This window comes from Phaenicophaeus curvirostris, chromosome 2, assembly GCF_032191515.1.
Source record: "Phaenicophaeus curvirostris isolate KB17595 chromosome 2, BPBGC_Pcur_1.0, whole genome shotgun sequence".
In the NCBI taxonomy this organism is placed as follows: Eukaryota; Metazoa; Chordata; class Aves; order Cuculiformes; family Cuculidae; genus Phaenicophaeus; species Phaenicophaeus curvirostris.
Genome location: NC_091393.1, coordinates 67563227 through 67587413, shown reverse-complemented (window position 1 = coordinate 67587413; position 24187 = coordinate 67563227). Strand labels below are relative to the sequence as shown.

General features: G+C 38.5%; 1 protein-coding gene across 4 annotated transcripts in view; it reads right to left on the bottom strand.

The window, feature by feature from the left end:
• Nucleotides 1-24187, bottom strand: part of ACTN2 (actinin alpha 2) — a 71625-nt gene that overhangs the window by 12523 nt on the left and 34915 nt on the right. For all 4 annotated transcript variants that reach the window (XM_069852360.1, XM_069852358.1, XM_069852356.1 and 1 more), the window contains exons 6-16: nucleotides 22333-22411; nucleotides 19024-19105; nucleotides 15540-15625; nucleotides 13962-14054; nucleotides 12841-13071; nucleotides 11538-11685; nucleotides 9876-10026; nucleotides 3040-3148; nucleotides 2070-2210; nucleotides 1493-1675; nucleotides 247-381 (exon numbers count right to left, since the gene is read on the bottom strand). In XM_069852360.1, the coding sequence (XP_069708461.1) occupies nucleotides 247-381; nucleotides 1493-1675; nucleotides 2070-2210; nucleotides 3040-3148; nucleotides 9876-10026; nucleotides 11538-11685; nucleotides 12841-13071; nucleotides 13962-14054; nucleotides 15540-15625; nucleotides 19024-19105; nucleotides 22333-22411 (1438 nt within the window). The remainder of the gene's footprint in view (nucleotides 1-246; nucleotides 382-1492; nucleotides 1676-2069; nucleotides 2211-3039; nucleotides 3149-9875; nucleotides 10027-11537; nucleotides 11686-12840; nucleotides 13072-13961; nucleotides 14055-15539; nucleotides 15626-19023; nucleotides 19106-22332; nucleotides 22412-24187) is intronic.

Sequence of the window (24187 nt, the reverse complement as noted above, 5' to 3'; positions counted from 1 at the left end):
GTGATCCATGTATCTTTACAGAGACAGAAGCTAAGTAGTAACTGTCTAGTGATTGATTATTCAAAGCTACATCTCCTGCTCACCATCAAAGCACCACTCATACAAGATTCCACAGCGTTAAAAATCACCTAAATACTCAAGATCAAACAGCTGGTGAACAATCACGGAGATTGTACATAAAGTAGAGATAAAAAAAATTGCAAACCACTTTGTTCCTCAGCTTCTGTATGAGGGTCTCATACTCACCTCCATCTTGGTCTGGATCCATGGCCCAATAACATTGGCCTGAGCAGCAAACTGGCGACGCAGGCGCTCATTGGCATGTTGACGGGCTAATTCCTCCTGCAAGGATTGATCCCTCTGAGGCACCAGCTGCTTCACCTGTTCCAGTGGGAAAGCACCAAGTGTAAGTAGGCACAATTGAACAGTTTAAAAACAAAGGGAACAAATAAGTCAATTGGTCTGAAGGTTGATAGCAGAATGACAAGCCAGAAACACAATCGCTATTTTATTTACCAATTCTATGCTAACATAAGAAATTACAACATGGTCTTGGGCAGCCTGACTGAAAGAACGACGCAGAGAGAGAAGAAATTCTCACTGCTGGCTAGATTCATGTTCAAGACTATTATTTAACTTGAACTGCTATTAGTGCAGTTACTTTGTTTTTCTTTTGAAACACAGGTGATTTTTCAATCTCTAAGTAATTGTTCTAAAAATGTTTGGTGCAAAACATTTTATTCAAGCACAGCCATTATGATATATAACATGTGACACAGTCTGTCCATCATATATACCTGAACAGGTCTAACACATTTCAAATACCTTTTTTTTGGCCTACCCTTCTGGACTGCCCTGGGAGATTCTGAATTTAGTCCTTTGAGAGTTTGTTCTTGTCTATGTAAGTTTATGTATTTGGTAAATTCATACATTCTACACAATTATTTACCTTCAGCATATTACCTGTCTTGGTTCCTAATGAGATAAAATTTGTGTGATTGTTCCAGGACCCTCTCTTTAATCCCTCACCAGTAACTTTTCAAGGCAATTGCCAATTTCAGTCTAATTGTACAGAATGTTAATGGTCCCAAAGATGCTAACATTTTAGATTTGTGAAAATCAGCAGCCGGGTAAGAGAGACACACGAATTATTGTTAATACTGAGAGAAAGAATACAGTAATTTTCTATTATTTTGACTACACGCCCTGGCCCTTCTGTACGCCTAGCAGATACAGCCACTAGCTCTGCACTAGCCCCAACATATGCTTGTCTTGCCCTGTCAAAAAACCAAAAAGGACATACATAATAATGAGTAATGGGAGCAAGGGATATTGCAAGCCTAGCAAATGTAAGATACTGTAGAAAGTTCATCCTGGCATCTGATAATCTAGAATAATTCACAGTTGTATTGTAAAGTTCTCTCAATATTCTCAATATTCCTAAATGAGGATACTATGTTACAATGCCCTTTGCGTATTAAGCATACCTTACCTTTTCCCACTTGCTACGAATCTCTTCCACAGTAACAGTGCTGTAAGGATTGCTTGCGCTTATTCTCATGCTGTAACTCTGAATAACTTTTTCAACTTCGTTTTGGATTGACAGTATGGCCTGTCTTTCACCATCTGCCTCTGGCAAAGTAGCTTTAAATTGATCATGTGCAGAGATTAAACTCTGTAATCGGAAAGAGAGAGAGAAAGTTTGAAAACTTTAATGTTTTTTTTTCCAACATCTAGAAGATCTGCTGTAAATAAGCACACCCCCTCTTCCTAGCTTCTCAACCCCCCTGTCTACATGTGTATGTAGACACAGGAAGAAATACATGAAAGAACTCATGAAACAGCCCTCATTCACTTTATCAGGACAATTCCTTCTCCGTGCTCTCTGGAATGTGCTGTTATATCATTGAAGAACCCTTTTTATAACAGAGCAGATATTGACTGTCACAAATAAAATGTCAAGATAGATAAGGGTGGTTTTTTTTACAAGTGTTCTGCTCTCCAAGAAGGGAAAGCTTCCTTTCTCATTTTCCCTATAACTGTAAGCCAAAAAATATACAACCATTTACCTGAATTTCCTCTATGCTATGAACAATAAACATGTCCTGTAGGTCTTCCATAGCACCTTCCATCCAATTGTTGAAAGGAGCAGCTCTTTTGGCAAACTCCAGGTGAAGCTGATCAATTGTTTCAAGCAATTTCTCCGTCCTCTGTACAGGTTGGGAAAGACACATTTCTGTGTTACTAGGGCAAGACCTAAGTCCGCACACATACCCACCCATGCACAAAGTAATGCCTCATCTTTTCAAAAGCAATTGATTGTATTGTTGACTGATTTCAACACCTGCTTTAAGAATTCTCACTCAAGGCAATAGGATTAATTGCAGTTAAGGTACTCTCGTATCTGACATGCCTTTGTAGGATAAAGTGAAATTACTTTTTCGCTACTGATATTTTAAGTATTTCTGTTATTGTGATCTATCTGCATATCAATTAAAATCTGTTAATCTTGCTTTAGCAATTCCTTGGAAGTACAAAAAACGAAGAGTTAGACATAGGTTTTCCACCTTGGCATACGTGTGTGACTTCCTCTTTTGTTAAGGAACGAGGTTTTGGAAAGTATCTCAGTGCTTTGGAATACTCACTATGAAAAAAATGAAGCTAGTGCTGACCATTACCCAGTACCTCACCAGATTAAGTTCAGACAAGTATGAAAACGTAAGTGCCTAATAGCTTATGTTATCCTTGGTGGACACAAAATTCCTAAAGAGTGGTGCTATAAACCACCTGCCATTTGTTGCTGCTTTAAAACAGTCCTTGGCAGCTGAATACTGTCAAGTCTGCTCTGAGCAATTCAATCTGTTTGCAGATGAAATCACACCTAGATGAAATGGATATCCAAGGAAAAGATTTATTGCTGTTTGAATTCCAAAGTGGATGCCCAATGGCCCTGTTTCCAGATCCAAAACAAATGGTTCCTTCCTCTCTCCCTGCTTTAGCTGAGCTGCTGATCATTGTTATGTGGTTTATGTGGTTTACCTCCAGTGCCTCTCTCCTTTTCTGAGTAAGTGTTCCCAGGCTGTCCCATTGGTCACATATCTTTTGGCATCTATCATTGACACTTGCAGCATCGTGGTAGTCCAGTTCACTAAGAAAGAGAAAAGATAAAAATCTGCTTGAGTTTCTGAAAAACAGGAGCAGTTGCATTGTCTACACTCTTCCACTGGCCCTCAGTAATTCTTCCCTTCTTTTTTGCAATATTTCTCCTCCAGCAAGTGTAGCAGTGTAGACGTGCAAACTAGACGGCATTTCAAGAAACACTGCACAGGAACAGGATGAACCTCCTCTTCTGTGAGAAAAATCAAGTATTCATCTGTGGCATCCACGTATTAAAGACAATTAAGGTCTCTCACCATCTTTGTCTCAGCTATTCCTGTGACACAAGCAATATGATCTTCTGAAGAATGCTTCAGTCTGGGGCTTCATCAAGTTTCTGAACACTGAGACAGTTTAAAATTAATTGGCCTGAAATACACATTTTGTTTTAAATAATCCAATGATCCTTTCCAGCCTCCTATGTTCTGAACACAAGCCAGCACTGTGCCCAGGTGGCCAAGAAGGCCAATAGCATCTCGGCTTGTATCACAAAATGGTGTCAACACCAGGACCAGGGAAATTAGTCTCCCCCTGTACTCAGCACTAGTGCGGCTGCATGTAGAATACTGTGTTCTGTTTTGGGCTCCTTGCTACAAGAAACAAATTGAGATTCTGGAGTGTGTCCAGAGAAGAGCAACAAAGGTGGTGAAGGGGCTGGAGAACAAGTCTTACAAGGAGCAGCTGATGAAGCTGGGGCTGTTAAACCTAGAGAAGAGGAGGCTGAGGGGAGACCTTATCACTGTCTACTGAAAGGAGGTTGTAGAGAGGTGAGGGTTAGTTTCTTAGCCCAAATGATGGGTGATAGGATGAGAGGGAATAGCCTCACACTGCACCAGGGGAGGTTCAGACTGGACATTAGGAAAAACGTCTTCATGGAAAGGATTATCAAGCACTGAAACAGGCTGCCCAAGGGAGGTGGTTGAGTCACCCTCCCTGGAGGTATTTAAAAGACAGGTAGATGAAGTGCTTAGGGATATGATTTAGTAGTGGACAGAATCATAGAATAACCAGGTTGGAAGAGACCCACCGGATCATCGAGTCCAACGATTCCTATCAAACACTAAACCATGCCCCTTAGCACCTCGCCCACCCGTGCCTTAAACACCTCCAGGGAAGGTGACCCAACCACCTCCCTGGGCAGCCTGTTCCAGTGCCCGATGACCCTTTCTGTGAAGCACTTTTTCCTAATGTCCAGCCTAAACCTCCCCTGGCGGAGCTTGAGGCCATTTCCTCTTGTCCTGTCCCCTGTCACTTGGGACAGGTGCAGTTGGACTTGATGATCTCAAAGGTCTTTTCCAACCTAGGGATTCTATGATTCCATGGACTTATTTAACTGAAAAGCAGATCTCAGGTTGCATTCAAAGACTAATCTCTCTCTCACAGGCCTGGCAATACTAATAGGGGCTGCCCAGATCTAGGGCACAGAGTAACATTTTCATATTCCTTTCCAGGAACTCCTCACAGGGCTTCACCCTAGAACTCGCTGGTTCAGAGAACAAGGATATCCAGACCTACATATGCAACCCACATAAATCAGTGCACACATAAAAGATGTGGCAGTTAGCATTGCTTTTTAATCTGCTTAATAGGATTATATTATCTTGACAAAAAGCAACCTATTATTCTGCTTAAGACTGGCAGAACTTTTTAAGGCTCTGTCCCAAGATGCTGCACCATGTCTGTCTCAAACTGAATTTTTTATCTCAGTGGCAGATTATTGCTTTGGTTCTCCTGCAGCCATCAAGACATAATAAAATATATGTGTTTGGCACTTCAGAAACTCGGTTTTACTGGTGTATCATCATCCACTGAATTTAGCTCTTGGCTGCTCCTTGAGGACACTTTGCCCCCTAATAAACATTGCACAGCCTGTGATTGTATGACAGCATGGCAATGAGAGGCTAAGATTTACTTTAAGGCTTGAACAAAACATTAAATGTAGATAGAATTTGTTCCCTTCTTTTGAGCATTATTCTCTAAGCAACTGGCAAGAAGTACGTACAGATCACTCTGCCAGTAACCTAGAGAATCACAGAGGACAAAATGAGAACAAAAGTATCTTTCCTCTGTGAAGCTACATTGTAGGCCAGGGGCAGTGTTCATGCTTTCTCATCTAAGCTTAGAGTAATCTGGTTCAGGGTAAAGTTGAGAAGTAGGTGAACCATTCTATTTGAAATAGGCTTCAGATGTGCTGCAGTCAATCAATTGTTGAAAATGAAAAATAGTAAAACAAGTAAAAATAAAATGACATAATATTTTTAAAAAATAATAGAACCAACCCAAAACTGTGAAAGTAGAACTGAGTTTTAGGCTGGAAGTTGTTTATTGCACTATAGCATATTGAGATTAATAGATGATGTCCGTGTGTGAGCTGTGGGTTCACTAACTGAATGGAATGTGAAGATTTGTATTCTGGTCTCCTTTCACATACCAAATCTAATCTACCAGAATATGGACAGTGTATTTTTCTAGATATTCCAGGTCACATCCCTGAGAATACTGCAAGTTCTATTTTTGCTTCAATGGATCACTTAACTGCTTTTGTAGAATAGATAAGGGCACGTGTCCTTCCATGAAAGTGAGGGACTGATTGTACCAGCTCTGGTCAAAGTCCTGGAAGTTAATGTGCCATGTCCCTCCACCAGCTCTGCCAGGGAGGTTCAGTCATTCCTCATAAGACCTCTGCTATCCTATTTCTTCCAGGGATATGTGCTGTGGGCAAATAGGTAGGAGAATAATATTCCCAAAACAACTTTCAAAAAGGGCACCCATGGGACAAAAATCATCAGTTAGATTACCGAGCAGCAGTAACCAGTGCAGCTCCACCAACTTTCTGGGCCTGCTGTAGTTTACTTCAAGTAAGTGTATTACATGTGTCAAGGAACATATTTCTGTTCAAACCAGGAACAGCAGAAGAAATTCATAGGAGATTACTTACTTGGAAGTAAAACATAAGTTTACGTTCCTTGCCCTATTAATTTTTGCAACTCTCTCAAAACTGAAACTGTGGAGATTTCATACTTTGCAAAAATAAATTTCAGTTATCATACATACACAAAGTATGCTGCACATGCATTACAGAGCTTCTAAGAGAAAAGTCATTCTTATTTGTTTCGTTATTTGAAATCTACAGGTTTTGGAATTTAAAAAAATACTAAGCTATTCGTGTTGATCTTACAAGTAATTCTTTCTTATCTGTAAAGAATTAAAATTTTAGTCAAATTTTGTCATGATCCAGAGAAAGACTTAAGTAAGAATTCACTTTTAGGAACAGTGATAGTGTCACGAAAATAACCTGCTGAGCAACATACTTTAGCACTGCTTCAGAACCAGGCTCATGTTAATCATGCACGTAAGCACAATTTGAGCCCAGGTTTCCAGAAGCAAAAAGACTCTCCAAATCAGTGTTGCAGATAGTGGTCTTCTTGGCTGAAAACAAGTTGCTATACTAGAAGCGATGGGTATGCAAGAAACAGCATTCCAAAAATTTTATCTTGATGACTGAAAACTTTGAAATGAACACACAAGATCATAAATGTATATAGCATGAGTACAGCTCACACAAGTTCTATTTAGCATTTGCTATGTCATAAATGACAAATTCCATTTTAGAAATGCTTAACTTTTTCCTGCTTTGTATATAGCCCTATCCAAGCCTTGTCACGCCTCATTGCCAAGGAATATCTAAGTCTATAAAGACTAGAACACAACAATCTTACAGCAGCATCCTGACTGGAATCACCCACTTGCACACACACACTTATTCTTTATCTAAACACCACCAATCAACAATCTTGTAGCAACTTTAACCTTAAGCGCACAGTGGGTTGAGTTGCTGCAGCAGCCAATACCAGAACAGATAGGAAACTAACTAGTAGAGTTTCTTTAGAAATATGAATGAAGAAAGAAATTAGTGTTTCCCTCCATAATTTCATTGTTTGAAAAATTGTGTATGAATAATTAAAGGCAATATTTAAATGGAAGCTGCCCATTTGCTTGCAGCTAGTAATAAAACTTGACCTTTATGACCTTTCATTCAGTGTTCTCCAAGGGCGTTAAGCCTAATGGAGCTACTGCGTCTCAGTGAAAAATCAGGCAGAGAGAGCCTGTACGGAGAAGCAGAAAAGTCAAAGTAGAGCATCTCTAAAAGCAACGGGTTTTCAGCACCTTTTTTGCAGGCCAGGTCACAAATAACTTATTTAACTTCACACAGCAAATTACTGAAACAACTGAGAAGAGACAACCCTAAAATAGACAGGATACAGTTTTCACTGTCCTCACCAGAGGTAAAGGACACAGAGTTCAAACACTGGTAAGCAGATGCTGTGCTATGTATACTACATTCCCAAAGTTTCTCATCATTTGTAAAGCTGAAGCCAAATTATCATTAGGTGTTTGAGAAACAAGATCAAAGCATGCCAGAAGGTGTTTCATGAGCTCAAATACTCCATAAAATCTCCATTCTCCATGTTTTTCAGACTTCTTTCACATTAACTAAAAATGAGTACTTACTCTGCCTGCTGTGCTTTACTTTTTCTCCTTTAAATAATCTTGAAAAAATGGGATTTTTCACTTAAATCCATTTGAATTACACAATTACTTGCAAGTACTGCTGCTCTCAGGTATGAACTACATTTTCTGACAATTCTCTCATTTTTAATTTGTTAATGAATGTGGAGCTGTTTATGAATTGTGGTCATTCACAAAGTGAAAATAGGGCATGCTTTTAATATTTGATTTTTGAGTTGTACCTATTCTGCCAACTCAAGAAGGCAAGAAACTGAAACTTGGAGAGCTGAAGCAAGGGCAGGAATCGGAGACTTTTTATCTTGGCTCCTATTTCAACCACTACCACACATTTGTTCCTCTTGGCTTTACAGATTTATACTGCGGGTGAGCAATGAATTTAAGTACGTGCCAAACTGCTAATATCAGGAGTGGTGCCACTGCCTTACAGTACAAAACCACTGCAACTAACTGCATAAGATCATAAAATCAAATGTGCTTGTCTTGGTGTACACACCAAGACAACTTTACTAGGATAGGGATGTATGTAACAGTACAGTCCGGTCAGTGTCGGTAGAGCTTTGCTGACAAAACTGTGCTTTACACAGGTGAATTCACAACCTTCCCACAAATAAAAACAAGCCTCACCAACAAAGACAGAATTTAGTCAGTGCAACTGCATCGACACTCAGAACTTCTTCTGCCATAAGTGTGTCCGTCAGTCAGGGGCCTTGACTTCTAATATTCCTGACCTATGTAGCTGATGTTAATAATACATAGGTAGCCTAAATGTGTTGTACAACTGTGCTCAGCTTTGGTTGTGTTTCTTGTGGGCATAATAAGTTGAGTGAGCAAGTGCTCATCTAATGGCTAAGTTGACAGAACTTAGGGACATGGACAGGCTGGAGAAGTGGGCTGCTGAGAATCTCATGAATTTCTACAAGGCCAAGTGCAAGGTCCTACACCTGGGTTGGGGCAATCCCCAGTTTCAGTACACTATGGGAGATGATGTGATTGAGAGCTGCCCTGCAGAGAAGGCCTTGGGGTGCTGGTCAATGAGAAGCTTGATATGAGCCAGCAATGTGTGCTCGCAGCCCAGGAGGCCAACCATATCCTGGGCTACATCAAAAGAAGTGTGGCCAGCAGGGCGAAGGAGGTGATTCTGCCCCTCTATTCCTCTCTTGTCAGACCTCATCTGGAGTACTGTGTCCAGTTCTGGAATCCTCAGCATAAGAAGCATGTGGAGCTGTCGGAACAGGTCCATAGGAGGGCTACAAAGATGATCAGAGGGCTGGAGCACCTCCCATAGGTGGACAGGCTGAGAGAGTTGGGCTTGTTCAGCCTGGAGAAGAGAAGGCTGCAAGGAGATCTATAGTGAGCTTCCAGTACTTGAAAGGCCTACGAGAAAGCTAGAGAGGGACTATTCATAAATGCTTGTGGTGACAGGATGAGGGCCTTGGGCAGCCTGGGCTGGTGGGAGGTGTCCCTGCCCATGGCAGGGGAGGTGGAACTAGATGATCTTTAAGGTTCCTTCCAACCCTAACTATTCTATGATTCTATAAACTGTGGGTTAAAAATCCTGCTTTTCTATAGGACAGATTTTGTGCTTAATTGCTTGTGTGATCCTGAGGAAGTTATTTAGTTTCCATTAATCCCACTGCCCTTTCTGTAAAATGGAGACAGTGGCACTTCCAAATATAATGTGAAGAGATTGTGAAAGTAAGTATACTAGAGACAATTAAATTTTCAGAAAAGTCTGTGCATTACCCACTACTATAAAGATAACTCAGGGATGTGAAGCCTTTTGAAAGCACCAATATACTTGTGGGAAAATACTTGATTTGATCTGTAATTTGTGTAAGTGAAACTATTTTCTAAGTTAAACATCTCAGCAGACCATATGAGCTGAGAAATAAACACCTCCAGATTCCCATCAACACACAACGGACTCATCAGTAGAGCTAATGCTAAAAGATTACTGTTAAGTCAATTTTAAAATGTTTGTTCTTGAATAATTTTGATCAGTTGAATATATACTTGGCTGGGGGAAAGGGGGAGATGAGGGAAAGGTCTCAGTGACAAGCTCAGATAATATACTTATGAAGCTATGTCTGGAATTCTTACGTTAGTACCTATGACACTATCAAATTCATTGGAAAGAGTTTATCGCAAAGTTAAATGTCAGCAGCTGCAAGCCTTTAAATGGAACATACTTCAGCTCCTGGGCAATGGCAGCGATCTGTTCCACCCTGTCCTGGTGAGCAGCCAAATCACTCTCAAAAGCTTCATGTTTCCTTAACATGGCGCGGACTTCTGTCAGAGAAGCAGATTCATAATCCTTCTGAAGTAAGATCTGCTCTTTGCCTGAAAGAGAAAATTAAAATATTAGTCATTTTTTACTAATTTATTGGTTAAAACAATTGCAGATTTAGTCAACTTTTTAAACGGAGGCATGGTGAAAATCATGTGTATGAGGTGAAATCCCACCCCCATTAAATCAGTAGCAAATTGTCAGCGCAACAGTGTTAAGTAGAAATATTTTTAAATATCTCCCAGTAATTCCTTGATTTTTCCACAGGCTCTTTTTACTGGCCTAAAATAGTGAATATTATATTGCTTGAGAAACGGGCGTTAAAATGGTATATTGAGAAAAACTGGGGGTCCAAACTATTGTGATAATTCTTTTGTAGAGCAGACTCATGGAACCAGAAATCACATTGCTACACTCAATTTCACTCTTATTAATGATCTGTTATTCTTTTTCATGCTCTGTTTTCAATTCATAATTTGTTTCAGCACTTAAATTAAAAAAAAAAAAGGAGTTGTGTGTGGCTGCCTTTTGTATCAAACATAAATTCTAACTGGAAAATGCCAATCTGTTTACAAAAGACTAGAGAAGCAAAGAGGAAATCAAACACTGAAATATTACTCCTCAGTAGCTCCTGTGCTGTACAACTGGATCTATACAGAAACTCCATACTGTCTGAACTGCCGTTCCCCACACGGCATCACATAGCTCTGTGAATTCTAGAGCCAGAAGGGACTATTGTTTCACTTGCTATGTACCAGCTTATGTGAAGTTTTCCCTCCATAACAGCCGTAACATGTCACCATAAGTATTTTATGCACAGAAAATAGGCTCTCAGGGCTGATAAACACTGTACTTTCCCTTCTAGTATCTGCTTGGCAGCCATTTACAGCCTTGTATTCTTCCAGCAACTGTGTTACGAGATGGACTCCAGTTTGTTTTCACAGCATGAAAAGATCCTGGCTGGAAAAGGCCAGAAGCATGGCAGAAGCAGGAAGACTGTTATTAAGGCGAACAATAGGGTGACAGAGCAGATCTGTGCTTAGTGATCTCCAATAAAACTATATGCCAGTGTATGGACCTGTTACAATTAGGTTAGGTTACCGTTAAAAAAAATAAATGAGCTGTAATCCCACATATGGAGCAAAGCAGAAATTAGTCTCTTATATAGATTATAAGGACTATTCAGAAGATCATGATGACTAAATGATAATCAACTCAGAATAACTCTGTCAATAATTTCACACTTAATCATTGTTGTCACTGCATTCCTTGCTGGATTGTTGGTACACGAATACATAGAATTGCATTAGCAGTAGCAGCCTTTATTCAAATGCTGAATATAAGTTTGATCAAGTGTATGATTTTTACAGTTACATTTCATAAGCAACATGCCTACAAGTTAGGATCATGACTATAGTCAACAAAACCTGCAGTTTTATCTGTTGTTATTTTAGATTTCTCTAACTGTCCAAACGAGTGAGTTTCTGGCTGGCAAATATTCAGCACTGACAGTTCAACCTTGAACACTAAAACATTAAAAATGTTAAAAGCTATCTCTGCTCACCATATGCCCACTGTTCATGAGTGGAAGCCTTCTGCCTGAATTTCTCAGCCAAGTGCTCAAGTCTTTCCAGTCTTCGTATTTCATTCAGCAGCCACTCTTCATAGCCTTTCTCAGCTTGTTCAAGTCTCTGCCAAGCACCGGCAATATCCTGTGAAGAGAATACATCGTGGAGAGAGAATGCAAATATAATTTCTTTTCATCCAGATTTGCAGATTTCTGATTCATTCACAACTTTGCTTCAAAAAAAGAGAGATGTTTTTATGCCTAGATTATGTAAAATCACAGAATCGTAGAACATATTGGTAGGCAGATCAGGAAGCCTTGTAGTCCTGCTTGTAATACCATGCCATGCTCAGGTGGGTTCACAAAAGGAATCACTTACACAAGTGGCTTCCAAGCATAGCTATATGTTCAGTGTCTTCACAATACATTGCTTTTCCTTCCCATTTTACAATGTGCATGTTCTGGTATGACATATCTATCTTTTACCAAAACAAAAGTGCTTTGCTCTTAGAAGTTGACAACAGCAAGATTATTAGTGTCAAGAGGATTTGGTGTGTATTTTGTCTAGAATATAAAGTCATTTTGCTTTATGTGGTACACAATGTCTGTCGAGCTTCCTCGTAAGCTCAAAGGCACAAGTAGAAAACTGAATTGACAGGCCCCTTATTTTCTACATATGGGGAGTACACAACGGCCCTTTTCATACAGTGCAATCGGTTGTTTATCAAATCTGAGCAACCGAAAGACAATGACAGAAGAGAGTACAGAAACAGGTTTGCTACATTCCACAAGAAATGTTTTGACTCCCAGTCAACTCACGGTACTTATCAGCAGATGAGAATTCTTTGCACTATCTTAATCTTCACAGACATAAGAAAAATACCCAAAATTTAATATTAAAAACTAGAAAACACCAGAAACATATATTGAGCAATGTCTGTTTCTGCAAGTCTGATGACCAAAATGACAGTGAAACCACTGTGTGTTTTGTTTAAATAAACAATATTTGGCCTCACTTGATGAAGAAGTATTAATAACACTCCCAAAAGAAGCTCTCTATCATCTCACATCTCAAGACAATTTGCTCTTGGGGAAAGGTTTCAAATAGACAGAAGCATGCTTAAGAGAAAGCAACATTTTAGAATGGAAGGGAACGTATAGAAAGAGTGGTTTGATATTGATAAAGTACAATAAACTGAAGTTTCTGAGAAGGACTTAAATGGTATTTTGATCCTTCACATGGAAATATTTGTGAGAATGTTGATAGAAAGGAGAATGGAATATTTATGTCTTTACTTACTGAAACCATTTTTCCCTCTGATGGCATGAAAGCTGGACGATTGCTGATTCTCAGTTTTGTCTGCAGAGTGTTGAAATTGATCTCCAGTTGACATTTCTCTTGGACTTTGGGAGGTTTGTGTTTGCGGCGGTAGTCCCGGAAATCCTCCAACTTCTTCTGCATAGCCTGCATTGTTTTTTCTGGGGTCCTGTTTTCCAGCCAAGGAATTGTCCGGCGAATCCATTCTAAAAGCTTTCAAACCAATACAAACAATTGAAATAAAGGTGAAGGAAAAGTAGCCAAGAAAAAAGTTCATATTGAACATACACATCTTAATCAAGTTTGCTTCATTTGAATATTATTTGCTTTGGTGTGTATCAGTGCCCTAATGGCAAATAAGCACAAGACTTTGGAAGCTGAAAAATACTTTTTTATTAATTATCCCAGATATTTTAGGTATTTCTAGAAATAGCCAGATTTTCAGTAAGATGAACACATATGTAACGTGCCTCTAGCAAAATTACTCAAAACCTGAAGTATCCAAAATCACTTGCCACTTTCAAAAGTTTCAAGCAGTCATAGTTATGAGATCAGGACAGAAATCAGCCAAGTAACTCACATCATATAAACATCTTTACTCCGAAGTCTGTTATTGCCAATGTGGCACTATATACCTGTGGTCCTGATTCAACAAATTTGCTATTTACCAAGAAAGGACAGGGGGAGCACAATGTACCCTCTTCTTCATTCATTTGCTTCCTGTGTTCACAGGTGCATTGAGAACACCCTGAAAGACCAAGCAACGGGCTTGGAGCAACAAGATCCTTTATGTTCCACATGTGGTCAAGGATGGCTGTCTTTGGAGAATGCAAAGACACCAAGCCTTGTACAGGGGCAGACCAATGATCATCCTTAAAGTACCCTTTTCGGCACATCAATGAGACTGACTGACATATTAGAGGTTACAAAGGAAGTCTGTGGCAAAGGGCAACTAAGCTTTGTACCCTACCATAGATTACCTACTATAAATCTATCCTCATAGTGTCTTCACTTTGATGTTTTGCAGACAGTGCATGAATCTTTCCGCTTTCAATATTTCTTGAACATAATTACCAGCACACTACAAATACAGCTGTCTTTACCTCACTTGCTAGTCTCTCATACTCTTCCATCAACCTCTCGTTTTCCTGATTCACAGCAAGCACCTTACAGATCCGGTTAGCTGCAGTCTCAGCCTGTAAAACACAGCAAAAAACCAGGACATATTCATAAACACATTCCAAGAAAGGTACAGGCTTGGAGAAAGAGAGAAATGTGGCTGCTGCAAATAAAAATCACGTTGTTTTATAGTTGTTTATTTGTGCTCCTGGGTTACATATATATTTACCCTCCCTCTGTAGTCATAGATTCCAATGGCCTGAATAAAGCACAGATCAGCACAGAAGACACCTTGTACAATGAAGACTTATTCTACAAGTGGGGATTTCACACGGTCATTACAGTTGTCTAATAAATCTTCTATTTACAAATATGCCTTAGGCTGTTCTTAATGTTAACCTATCAGGTTAATTTTTTTTTTAAATCACATCAAAAGTATTAGATTTGTTAGCCATCCTGCAAAGACACTCCATGTGATTCAGGAGTTCCAGTCTGCTCTGTAGCTGCACATCATACGTACATATACGCTTGAGAATATATGCAGTTCAACCACTGACAGCAAATCTTTCCATGCCTCCTGCCAAATTTATTTGAAAGCACAATGTAGCTCTGCCGTATTTTAAATTTACAAGAATAGTTTGACATAACAGATCTATACTTTCATACAATGCAAATCTGGAGTATATCCAATCAAATAAATATCTGGGTAGACTCCTGTGTTACAGAGTATGTGGAATCTCCATTTTGCATGAATAGCAAATCCTTCACACCCAGAAGCAAGAGGGTGCAACAGCATAGCTGTGCTATGATAAGGTGGATAAGGTGTAGGGGACCTACCAGACATGAAGGGAAATTAAAACCTAAGGATGAAGGAAAAATATCTGCTACTTAAGGGTTCTTTGTTATTTTTCTTTCCCATAAGCTGGGTTATGTCCATTTGTAGGATAGGAACGTATGAAGCAGAGCAATGGAAAATGCCACATTTGTAAGTGAGAATCCCATCCTGTACAACAGATCTCCTGCTAATTTTCTTGCCGTTCATACTAGTACTTTGATCTACAAATTATTCCATTGGCTTCAGCAGTAACCAGGCACAAATACTGTGTTGGATGCCGTCTGTGACTTTCTGCATCTCTAGGCATGTTTGGAAATGTAGCCTTAAATAACTACTCAACACGAGTAAATCTAGAGTAGTCTCATCCTTCAAAAGTTAAACATTCTTTTATGCAGCGAACATACAAGATGTTGATGTAGCAACAAACATCTCCATTGCACAGTAGCTTCAAATACAGTTTTTCTAAAACAGACTTTATAATCATGAAATAAAGACCTAAAATTAGAAACAGGAATGTCTATTGCAATTAAAGAAGTTCAACTTGCTACACAACGTTTAACTAAACCAGGTTCAAGTATTAGTTAAAAACAAGTATTAGTTCTCAAGTAATACTTGCAATTGTTAATTAAAATCACAAACTACTAAATTAGTTTGTTTTAATAAACTAGTGGAAATGTGGAACAACCAATCAAAAACACAGCAACCTGAAGGGAGAGTTGATTAATACCTGCTCTGCTCCAGCAAAAGCATGGTAGAAGCAGGACACATATGTCATGATAGCTCTCTCATCGGGTTTGGGAGTGTTCACAATATCTACAAGAGGGGTGGGGAGAAATTAAAACAAAACAAATAATCGAGGAGTAGAAAACAGGATGAACAAATGAAAGCACAACATAGTGTCATTTGGATTGTTCTGTTGTCCATAGCTCTGCACTCTAGAAACTTGACAAAGCTGTAATAAATTTCATGTTAGATTGATGGGTGCTGACAGAATAAAATGTAGACTAGAAGTTCAACGTAAGTTCTTACAAAGAGGTGGAATATGTTAAATAACCTTGATCCTGCAGTATTGTCACAGGGGAAGTCACTGTAGTTTTACTAGGACTGTCAGCTTAAGAACAAGCATGCATATGTCTGGTGACTTAGAACGTAGCGTTTTTTGACTAAGGCACAGGAAATACAAACTGTGTTTTGATCTGGGGTGATGTTTTCTGGAAACTGCATGTGGATTAGTTATAACTTTAGCATTATATATCGGTATTCTTTATATTACCAATGGCTGAAGTACATCCAACTCTGAACTGTTTTGAAGACTTTTACTTCTTTTCATTAGGACATGATTCCAGAGCTCTTTTGAGATGTTTGTGTATGCTTCTGTGTCTATTTGGCATCATAGCAACATTTCATGTTGCTGTTTATACTTACCATTAAGCATTTAACATTTTAAAAACAATCCTGAAAGCATGAAAGAAGGGTTTATTTTCTGAGCATCTGTTATAATGATTTTGACATCTGTAGCAGGAATAATATCCAGCAGGGAGGAAAAAAAAGATGGCATTCTGCTATTGAATTTTTTTTTTTTTTACCCTGAGCTTATTTTCATCTTACATTTTTAAAGGTGCTTCAAATTAGTGCATACAAGTTCAAATAAAGAGAAGAATATCCTCTATCCCATTAGTAACCAGCTGTCTAAAACCTACTGGATATTATTAGTAAATACACAGAAAGATGAGACAAGCAGGTTTGTTTCTATGGAACAAATGGATAGACTACTGCTGGCTCTACCCAGACAGTGGCTCACAGAGAAAATCAGGCAACAGGAAACAAGCTCTGTTCTAAGACACTATTCTAGTAACTACTGAGGAAAAGATCAGAGGAGGAAAAATTGTTGAAAGAAACAAGACAGAAGGTGAAGGATGAGATCTGATCCATCTTCTACAATCTCACCTTCTGAGCACCAGCAAATGCATGGTAGTAACAGGAAACATAAGTCATAATGGTTCTTTCATCAGGTCTGGCAGTGTTTACTACATCTGTGTAGAGAGAAAAGGGTTAACTGCTCAGAAATTCTCACAAGGTACTTCCATCAGATTATGCTGATGATGCCACCTCAGTGCTATAAGGATTTAAAATAAATACACCATTATTCAGGTTGCATCTTTTTACTGATATCAATGCAAAGCTACCTTAGCTTTAGGAATCAGTAAATGGAAAAGATATAGGTTGCCCTGAAATGGCAAAACATCTGAAGGCTGAGATTGTCCAGAAGGGTACTGCTGCCTCCCAGTTTGTGGGAACTTTCAAGCAGATGGCATGGCTGGCAGATCTACTGGATTCAGCTTCACTGTCACTGGAATTATTCCAGAGTTAAATACAGCCACTCACAGTCACAAAATAGGAGTGAGTGCAGTATATATCAGCACAGGGACCCTGAGTCTGACAGGTTATTGAAATATATTGGAGACCTGTAGAACTCTTGCAGTCCAGAAATACATTTTGTGCTCAGAAAAGCTTGGATAGTAACAGTTTTACAATTCCTGTGCCAATTTGTCTTTTTAGTTAATAGCATAAATCACTTCAGAGTTTGACTTGGCTGGCTGATAGCTTTGTCCCTATTATGGCAGGAAAGAGGAAAAGTTTACAGAGTGTGCAATCAAGGTATAAGTGCATTGGTAAGAATGGAACTTTTCAATACTTGACAGAGAAAGGCAGAAAAAGGTGGCTTTACACCAATTACATTTGAGTGATGAATGATGCTAATGCAAGCTGCAATGATTACTGCCAATGTAAGGAGTGGGAATATACTGATCTGAAGACCCAGGAACGAAGTGACAATTTCTAATAATAACAGTGAGATTGTTAAAGTCAGGACAAATGTATTTACTGATTGTGCATCTACTTCACATAGTTGTGAACAAAACTTTGCAAAGTTTCTACTGAGAAGACAGTGGAAGTACAGAGAGTAAAAAGTGATGGTAAATAGTTACAAAGTGTTAGAAGTAGCATGAGTTCATTTCCCCCTCCTGTGCCAAGAAGGGGAATAGTAATGGCTAGAATGTGCAGAAAATCTAGTGAGGAAAGAAAAAGTTCTCTCACATTGTATGTGAAGAGAATAAATGAGGAGAGTGATAGTAGGAGGTGTTCAGTGGTAAGGAAGGAGCACTTCTGTTTATTCCAGCATTTCATTGTAAAATAATTCAGTAGTGCTTGAAAGAGGAATTGCAATTCAAAATCTGAAAAAGATTAGTTTTGAAGCATGAAGATGAAACCAAAAGAACCTCTTCAATCCAGAGGTTACAACCTGGATTTTCCAAATCATCTTGTATTGGCCTAACAGAATCACAGAACCACAGAAAAACTAGGTTGGAAAAGATCTCCAGGATAATGAAGTCCAACCATTCCTATCAACCACTAAATCATGTCCCTAACTAACTTTCCTGCCAAAAACTTCAAGGGGAGCAGACACAGTGAGTTTAAGTGCTCCGGATAATTCCTGTGTTATCACTGTTCTGCTGACAAAACACCAGAGCAGAATCTGCACACTTGGAAAAGAATGCTTTGAACTTTGCCTAGTATACGAAAGGTTGGTTATCTTGAAGAAATTCAGGAAACTTTAATAAATATGTCCTTGCTATTTGTCAACTGACTCTAACGATTATAGGATAAACCAAACATTACACTATTTGTTAAAACTATCATTACAAAAGGTTAACAATTAAAATAAACCAAAACAATGCTTTCCTCAAACTAGGAAAGTAGGCAACTTGTTAGTATATTTTGAAAGTTCTATACTTCTCTTCCTATTTCTGGCCCTCTCACCTTAACATTTTAAAAAGTGAATGTGCTTTAAACACCTAACAGTTGCATTTCCCTTTATTAGACTTACATTTTAACTTCTTAAAGGCAAGGATTATCTTTTGATCCTGCATTTTACCTCCTTTGTCATAGTGAGGCCATATGCTGAGGTTAGGGCCCAAAGTATGATAACAAATGCAGACAACAGCAAACAATAAGGAATCAAGCAAAAAAAATGAGTGAAATTATCCAATACATAGGAAACAAGAAGGAAAACATTGTCTGAAAACAAAACAGGTTGCTCCATTGTTATTCGTGTGGAAGGAATGTTGATAATTAGCTAGATACAAAACAAAAGACATTTTACCGTCTGCTGCTTCCAAGTAACACAAACTTTAGTAATATATAAGTCTCACCTTCTGCATCCAACATCTTAGGAATATCCAAATGCTTTTCAGCAATTTCCATGGCAAGATTGATATTTCCTATGGGGTCATCCTGCATTAGAGGAGAAAATACATCTAGTCAAAGACAGAAGTTTTTCCTTGAAGCAAGACTACAGTAGGTACGTGAAACTTATTCTGTTTTTCTAAACTGCAAACCAGAGTCACATCTGTTGTTCTTCAAAAAGCAGAGTACGGGTATATGAACTTTGGTCTATATACTGCTATACTTTCAAAAGGAAATAGAAATGAGCTATTATATTCCACTAGAACTCCACTGCAAATACATTCTGGAGGTGAACATAGATAATATAGCATACATTCATAATACTGAGCTAATTTTGCATATAATTACAGCAGTAATACATACCATCAAGGCCACTGGTCCACAAGGCTATATTACACCATTCATCACAAAGTTAATCCTACGTGTTTTATACCTACTATACATTATATTACAGTGATATGAATTCTACTGAGTCCTCTGTTGGTCAGATGCATGCATGAGAACAAGCAAGCACAGACAAAAGGATCGTTCTCCAGAAGAAGAAAAATGTCCTAGTTCTGGTTTGGACAGGCAAATCCGTAATGCCTCTATAGATTGAATATTAGAGCCATGGAAATTCAATAACTTCCCCTGGGTTTGAGATTTTTATTTTGGTTTTTGAAGGAAAGAGAAAGGAAGAAGTGAGCACAATTCAGATAAACGGCACAGATTTTAAGTATTACACTACATACAGAACTTGCTAACAACAGAATAGTGTCTCGGACTAGGGCTGCTCTTAAGGCAGCCTTCCCATTTCAGCTTGAGGAGAAAACACTCTATTTGAAATAGCAATCCATGTCATTTATGCTATTATTATTATTTTCACATATTCACAAACTGCTAAATGATCATAGCCACTCTGAACAATGTCAATGTCTACAGAGAGAGGTTGAGAAAATGGGACACAGAGGATCAATATTAGAGATGCTGGAGGCACTAAAAAAAATGTTAACAGCTTTTCTGTAGGGAATTTCCCAGGCTTTTTTTTCCCAGGGTAAACACTTCCTATAAAGAAATCTGGTTTTGAGCATGGTTCTTCTGTTATGCTGAAATAAACTTAGTGAGATTACTTACTATGGAATCACAGCAATTATTTAAGTTTCACAGAAGTCTGTTCCTCATGTGTGTACAGGGATCATAAGAAGTAATACCCATGACAAGTCTTTCTATAAACATATCATACTAGATAGCCTTTCCTTTTAAAGCTGCACGTTCAATAAAATGCATTATGATGAAGAGTTTATATTTTGAAACCTCAACTCATAATTTGGATATAATAGGATATAAAGTCTATAATTGTAAGTTCTCACTCTATCATCATTTAGCAGTTTTGTGCATCATTGAAATTAAGAGGAACTGAAAATGTGAACAGTTTTTAAACCACATGAACCTATTCTTGTTATTACACAAGACACTGTGTGTAATACAACATTGACTAAATGTGTATACAAAAACTCTTACTGAAATTAAAAAAGACAAAACCACACTAAATCTAAGTGAGATCTACTGACTAGATTAAAACACTTTGCTTATGGATGAGTGATGAACACCTCCTATTTGTGTGCTTGGTACCAAGTCCATGAGTAAAGAGTGCTCCACTGCTAAAATATTTAAAATCATGGCAGCTTCTGAATAGTTGGAGGAAGTCTCCATAACCCATCCTTTTAAGCAAAACTAGAAGCCATAGTAACTAAAAATCTCTGCTACAGCTAAAAAAAAATACCTCATCTAATTTGTCATAGTCAAGAAGATCAGGCCTGTGTCTATGGATAAGGGCGTTGAAAGCAAGGCCATCTTTCCAGCTACAAGTTCACACAAAGCACATTGGTGAGAAAAGGAAAGGACAGCATGCAGGAGGTAAGAAATGAAGAAATGAGACACCAAGACAGCTGTTAATGTAACCAAAATGAGCAGTCAATCAAACAAAGCCAGGTCAGAAAAGCAAGATCTATTTTAGGATTTTTCTGCATGTACTTTACGTGCCATGGGTCAGCCTCAGTTTGAAATCTGACCTGCTCTTATTTTGGAAGCCTCTAAGAGGGAAATAGTAATGCTGAAGCAGATCTACTTATGTTGTATTCCCTCTTCTCAGCACTCATATATGTTTGTACTGTAAAGTTTTTTTTTAATACCATATACCACTCTTCAAAGCACAAACCCAATCAAACTAACTTCTGTTTGTGCCAAGCTTAAGCACAGAAACACTGAGAGAGGTAGCTTAGTCGTTTCACAAATCTTTTTTCCACAGAAAGGGTTCCATATAGAATCAAAGAGCAAGCTGTTGTTGATGGCTAATAGTCATGGATGCCCCATGCCTGGAGATGTTCAAGGCCAGGCTGGATGAGGCTCTGAGCAACCTGATCTAGTGGGAGGTGTACCTGCCCATGGCAAGGGAGTTGGAAAGAGATCATCTTTAAGGTTCCTTCCAACTCAAACCATTCTGTGATTCTCTGAATTTGCTTCAGATCTGCAATTGTCTTAGCAACTGCCTATATTAAAATCTTATTTGTTTAGGAATAAGTTCATCACTGCACACCTTGGGAACACCAGCATAAATTTAACATATATCTAAAGCAGACTAAGTTTTCAAGTAATTTTTTGATTGAAAGCAGCTCTGCAGAGAAAGATTTGTGGGTGCTGACTGATGAGAGGATCAACATGAGTTGGCAATGTTTGCTTACAGCCCAGAAGGCCAACTGTATCCTGGGCTGCATCAAAAGAAGTGTGGCCAGCAGGTCAAGGGAGGTGATTCTGCTCCAAAAATAGTTTTTTAATCTCCATGAGGTACTACCTAAGAAGTTAGGATATCAGTTGTGTTTCCATTTGTCTGGAAGCGTAGGTAGAAGTATAATCTAAGAATTGGTGAACATTTTCTATTTAAGACTAGTAATTTATTGTGCACTCCTGATTACCAAGGGTAGTGTTTGTTTTAAAGAATCTTAGGGTTAATCTTCATCTCATTGCTTACTGCTCTGCAATCTACAGTCATTTACACCAGACAGAAAGCAGGACGGACTGTACAATACTATCAGTGGTGAATGGAGAGTTCCGGTGGCAACACAGGACAGTCATGAAGTCCTTTCCTCCATGTTGCTGCTTTTTTTTTGAAGGGAGCTTAGAAAGCCAGTCAGAATTAGTACGCACTCCTAAGCTTGTCTTTTAGAAAACATGCTAAGCAAAACAGAAGTGAGCCAAATCACTGCAGGACAGCATGCTGTACCACCCAAACTGATGACCTTATTTAGCTTGGAGTAGTCAATAAGATCAGGTCGATGTCTGTGGATAAGTGCACATAATCCAAGGCCATCTTTCCAGCTTTACAACAAAAAATAAAATGGAAAAAAGTTAGTCAATCAAGTATTGTCATTTGACAGTTTGATCCCTGCTCAAGGCTTAAAATCAAGCAGGAACTCTCCTGTCAAATCATGACAGTTATATCCTGTCAGCTCTCATCCCTCTGAGCTTTTCTGTTACTTTATTTTTTCCTGTAGTACATATTATCCTCTACAGTCCATACACACTTAAGGACTCCATAATACTTTCCAGGCAATGTACATTATGTGCAACAGACCCTGATTTCAATTGTTTGATTTGTGCAGTGTTCCAGGATAGCTCAGAGAACACATTCATCAGTGAAAGTACATAATCTCCTATTACACTTACAGCATGTCTGCTAAAAAATAAAAGAGAGTAAACTACAAATTATTTGAATTTGCTGAAGTAATTGGCTTTTTCTGTGTCAATTATTTCAGATAATTTTAATGACATAACCATATCTTGCTCCTAGAAGTAAGAAGTCATAAATCAGATTACTTTATTTAAAACACTTCACACATGTAACAGCTTCAATCCAAGCTCTTACACTTCAGTGTGACTTCAGGCCCACTACCTTTCAAGGCAAAAATAGGCAAAGAACAGAGCTGTAAATAACCTCCATTTGGAAAGATTATGGGAGGTTCCCTTCAGACAGAAGCAATTGCTCTAAAAGATACTTTATGTAAACTCTTTATGCAGTCATTGGGATTGTGGCTTTGAGGTCTTCTCCTGTGCAGTAACAAAGTGACACTGAACATGTAAAGACTGATAGAATCCCAATCATTGATATGTCTGGGTAGATACTTCAAATAACAGAACCATCTCCAATAAAAAAAAAAATACAATTATGTAGAATATACAAACATTGTAGAATATAATATCATCTAGAAGGTAAAAACTGAATCAAAATTAGCACCAAATCAATAAAAAGCTTTTTTTTCTAAAAGGTATACGCTAAAATGGTCTGGGCAGCCCATTGTAAAGTAGTTCTGAAGGAGCCAATCAGCCCAAACATTAATCAAGGCACTTCCATTCAAGATGTTTTCCACATACAATGTGTCAGACCAGCATATGTATGTATGCACACTAAGATTCTGATGCTGTAACTTACAGGATATTCTGCATCCATATAAAGCTCTACTGACACATGCCTTTATATAGTCAGGGAAAACAACATGTTATAAACTTCAGATCCCTTAAAGGCAATACAGTGACTGTAAATCAAATAAATTCTTTTTATCTGTGGATGTGTGTGTGAACTGTATCTACTCTATCACTACATGTGCTTTAGGTGGTGCACATCAAGAATGAATTCAAAACACTGTAATACAGTGCTTTTGTTGTAAATACTGTAAGGGTGTCAGGGAAGGCAAGATCACACAGTTAAACAGTACAAATTGCAAATCATGTAGTTTAATGAGGTGGGTCACCAGCAGAGCTAGAGAAACCAGCCCAGTGAAATCCCAAAACAAGGCAGCTTGCACATGACCTGGAACTCCCTTTCTAGCCCTTAATGAAAACACAGAACCACAAGGCCAAAGGTTTACTAAATTTTCCAACTAAGGTAATGAACCTGATTCTGAAAACAAAAACGTTTCAAATGTTGCTTTTGTATAATAAGTGCATTTTTGGCTCCTTAGTTATAATTATGTCACAGACTGATCCATAAAAATGACATATTGCATGCTCAGCACATCAGTATTTTGCCAAGAACTGCCTATACCTACAGTGGCTGTCATCTGAAAGCAGCCAATTGCCAAGTCACTATGCTGTCGT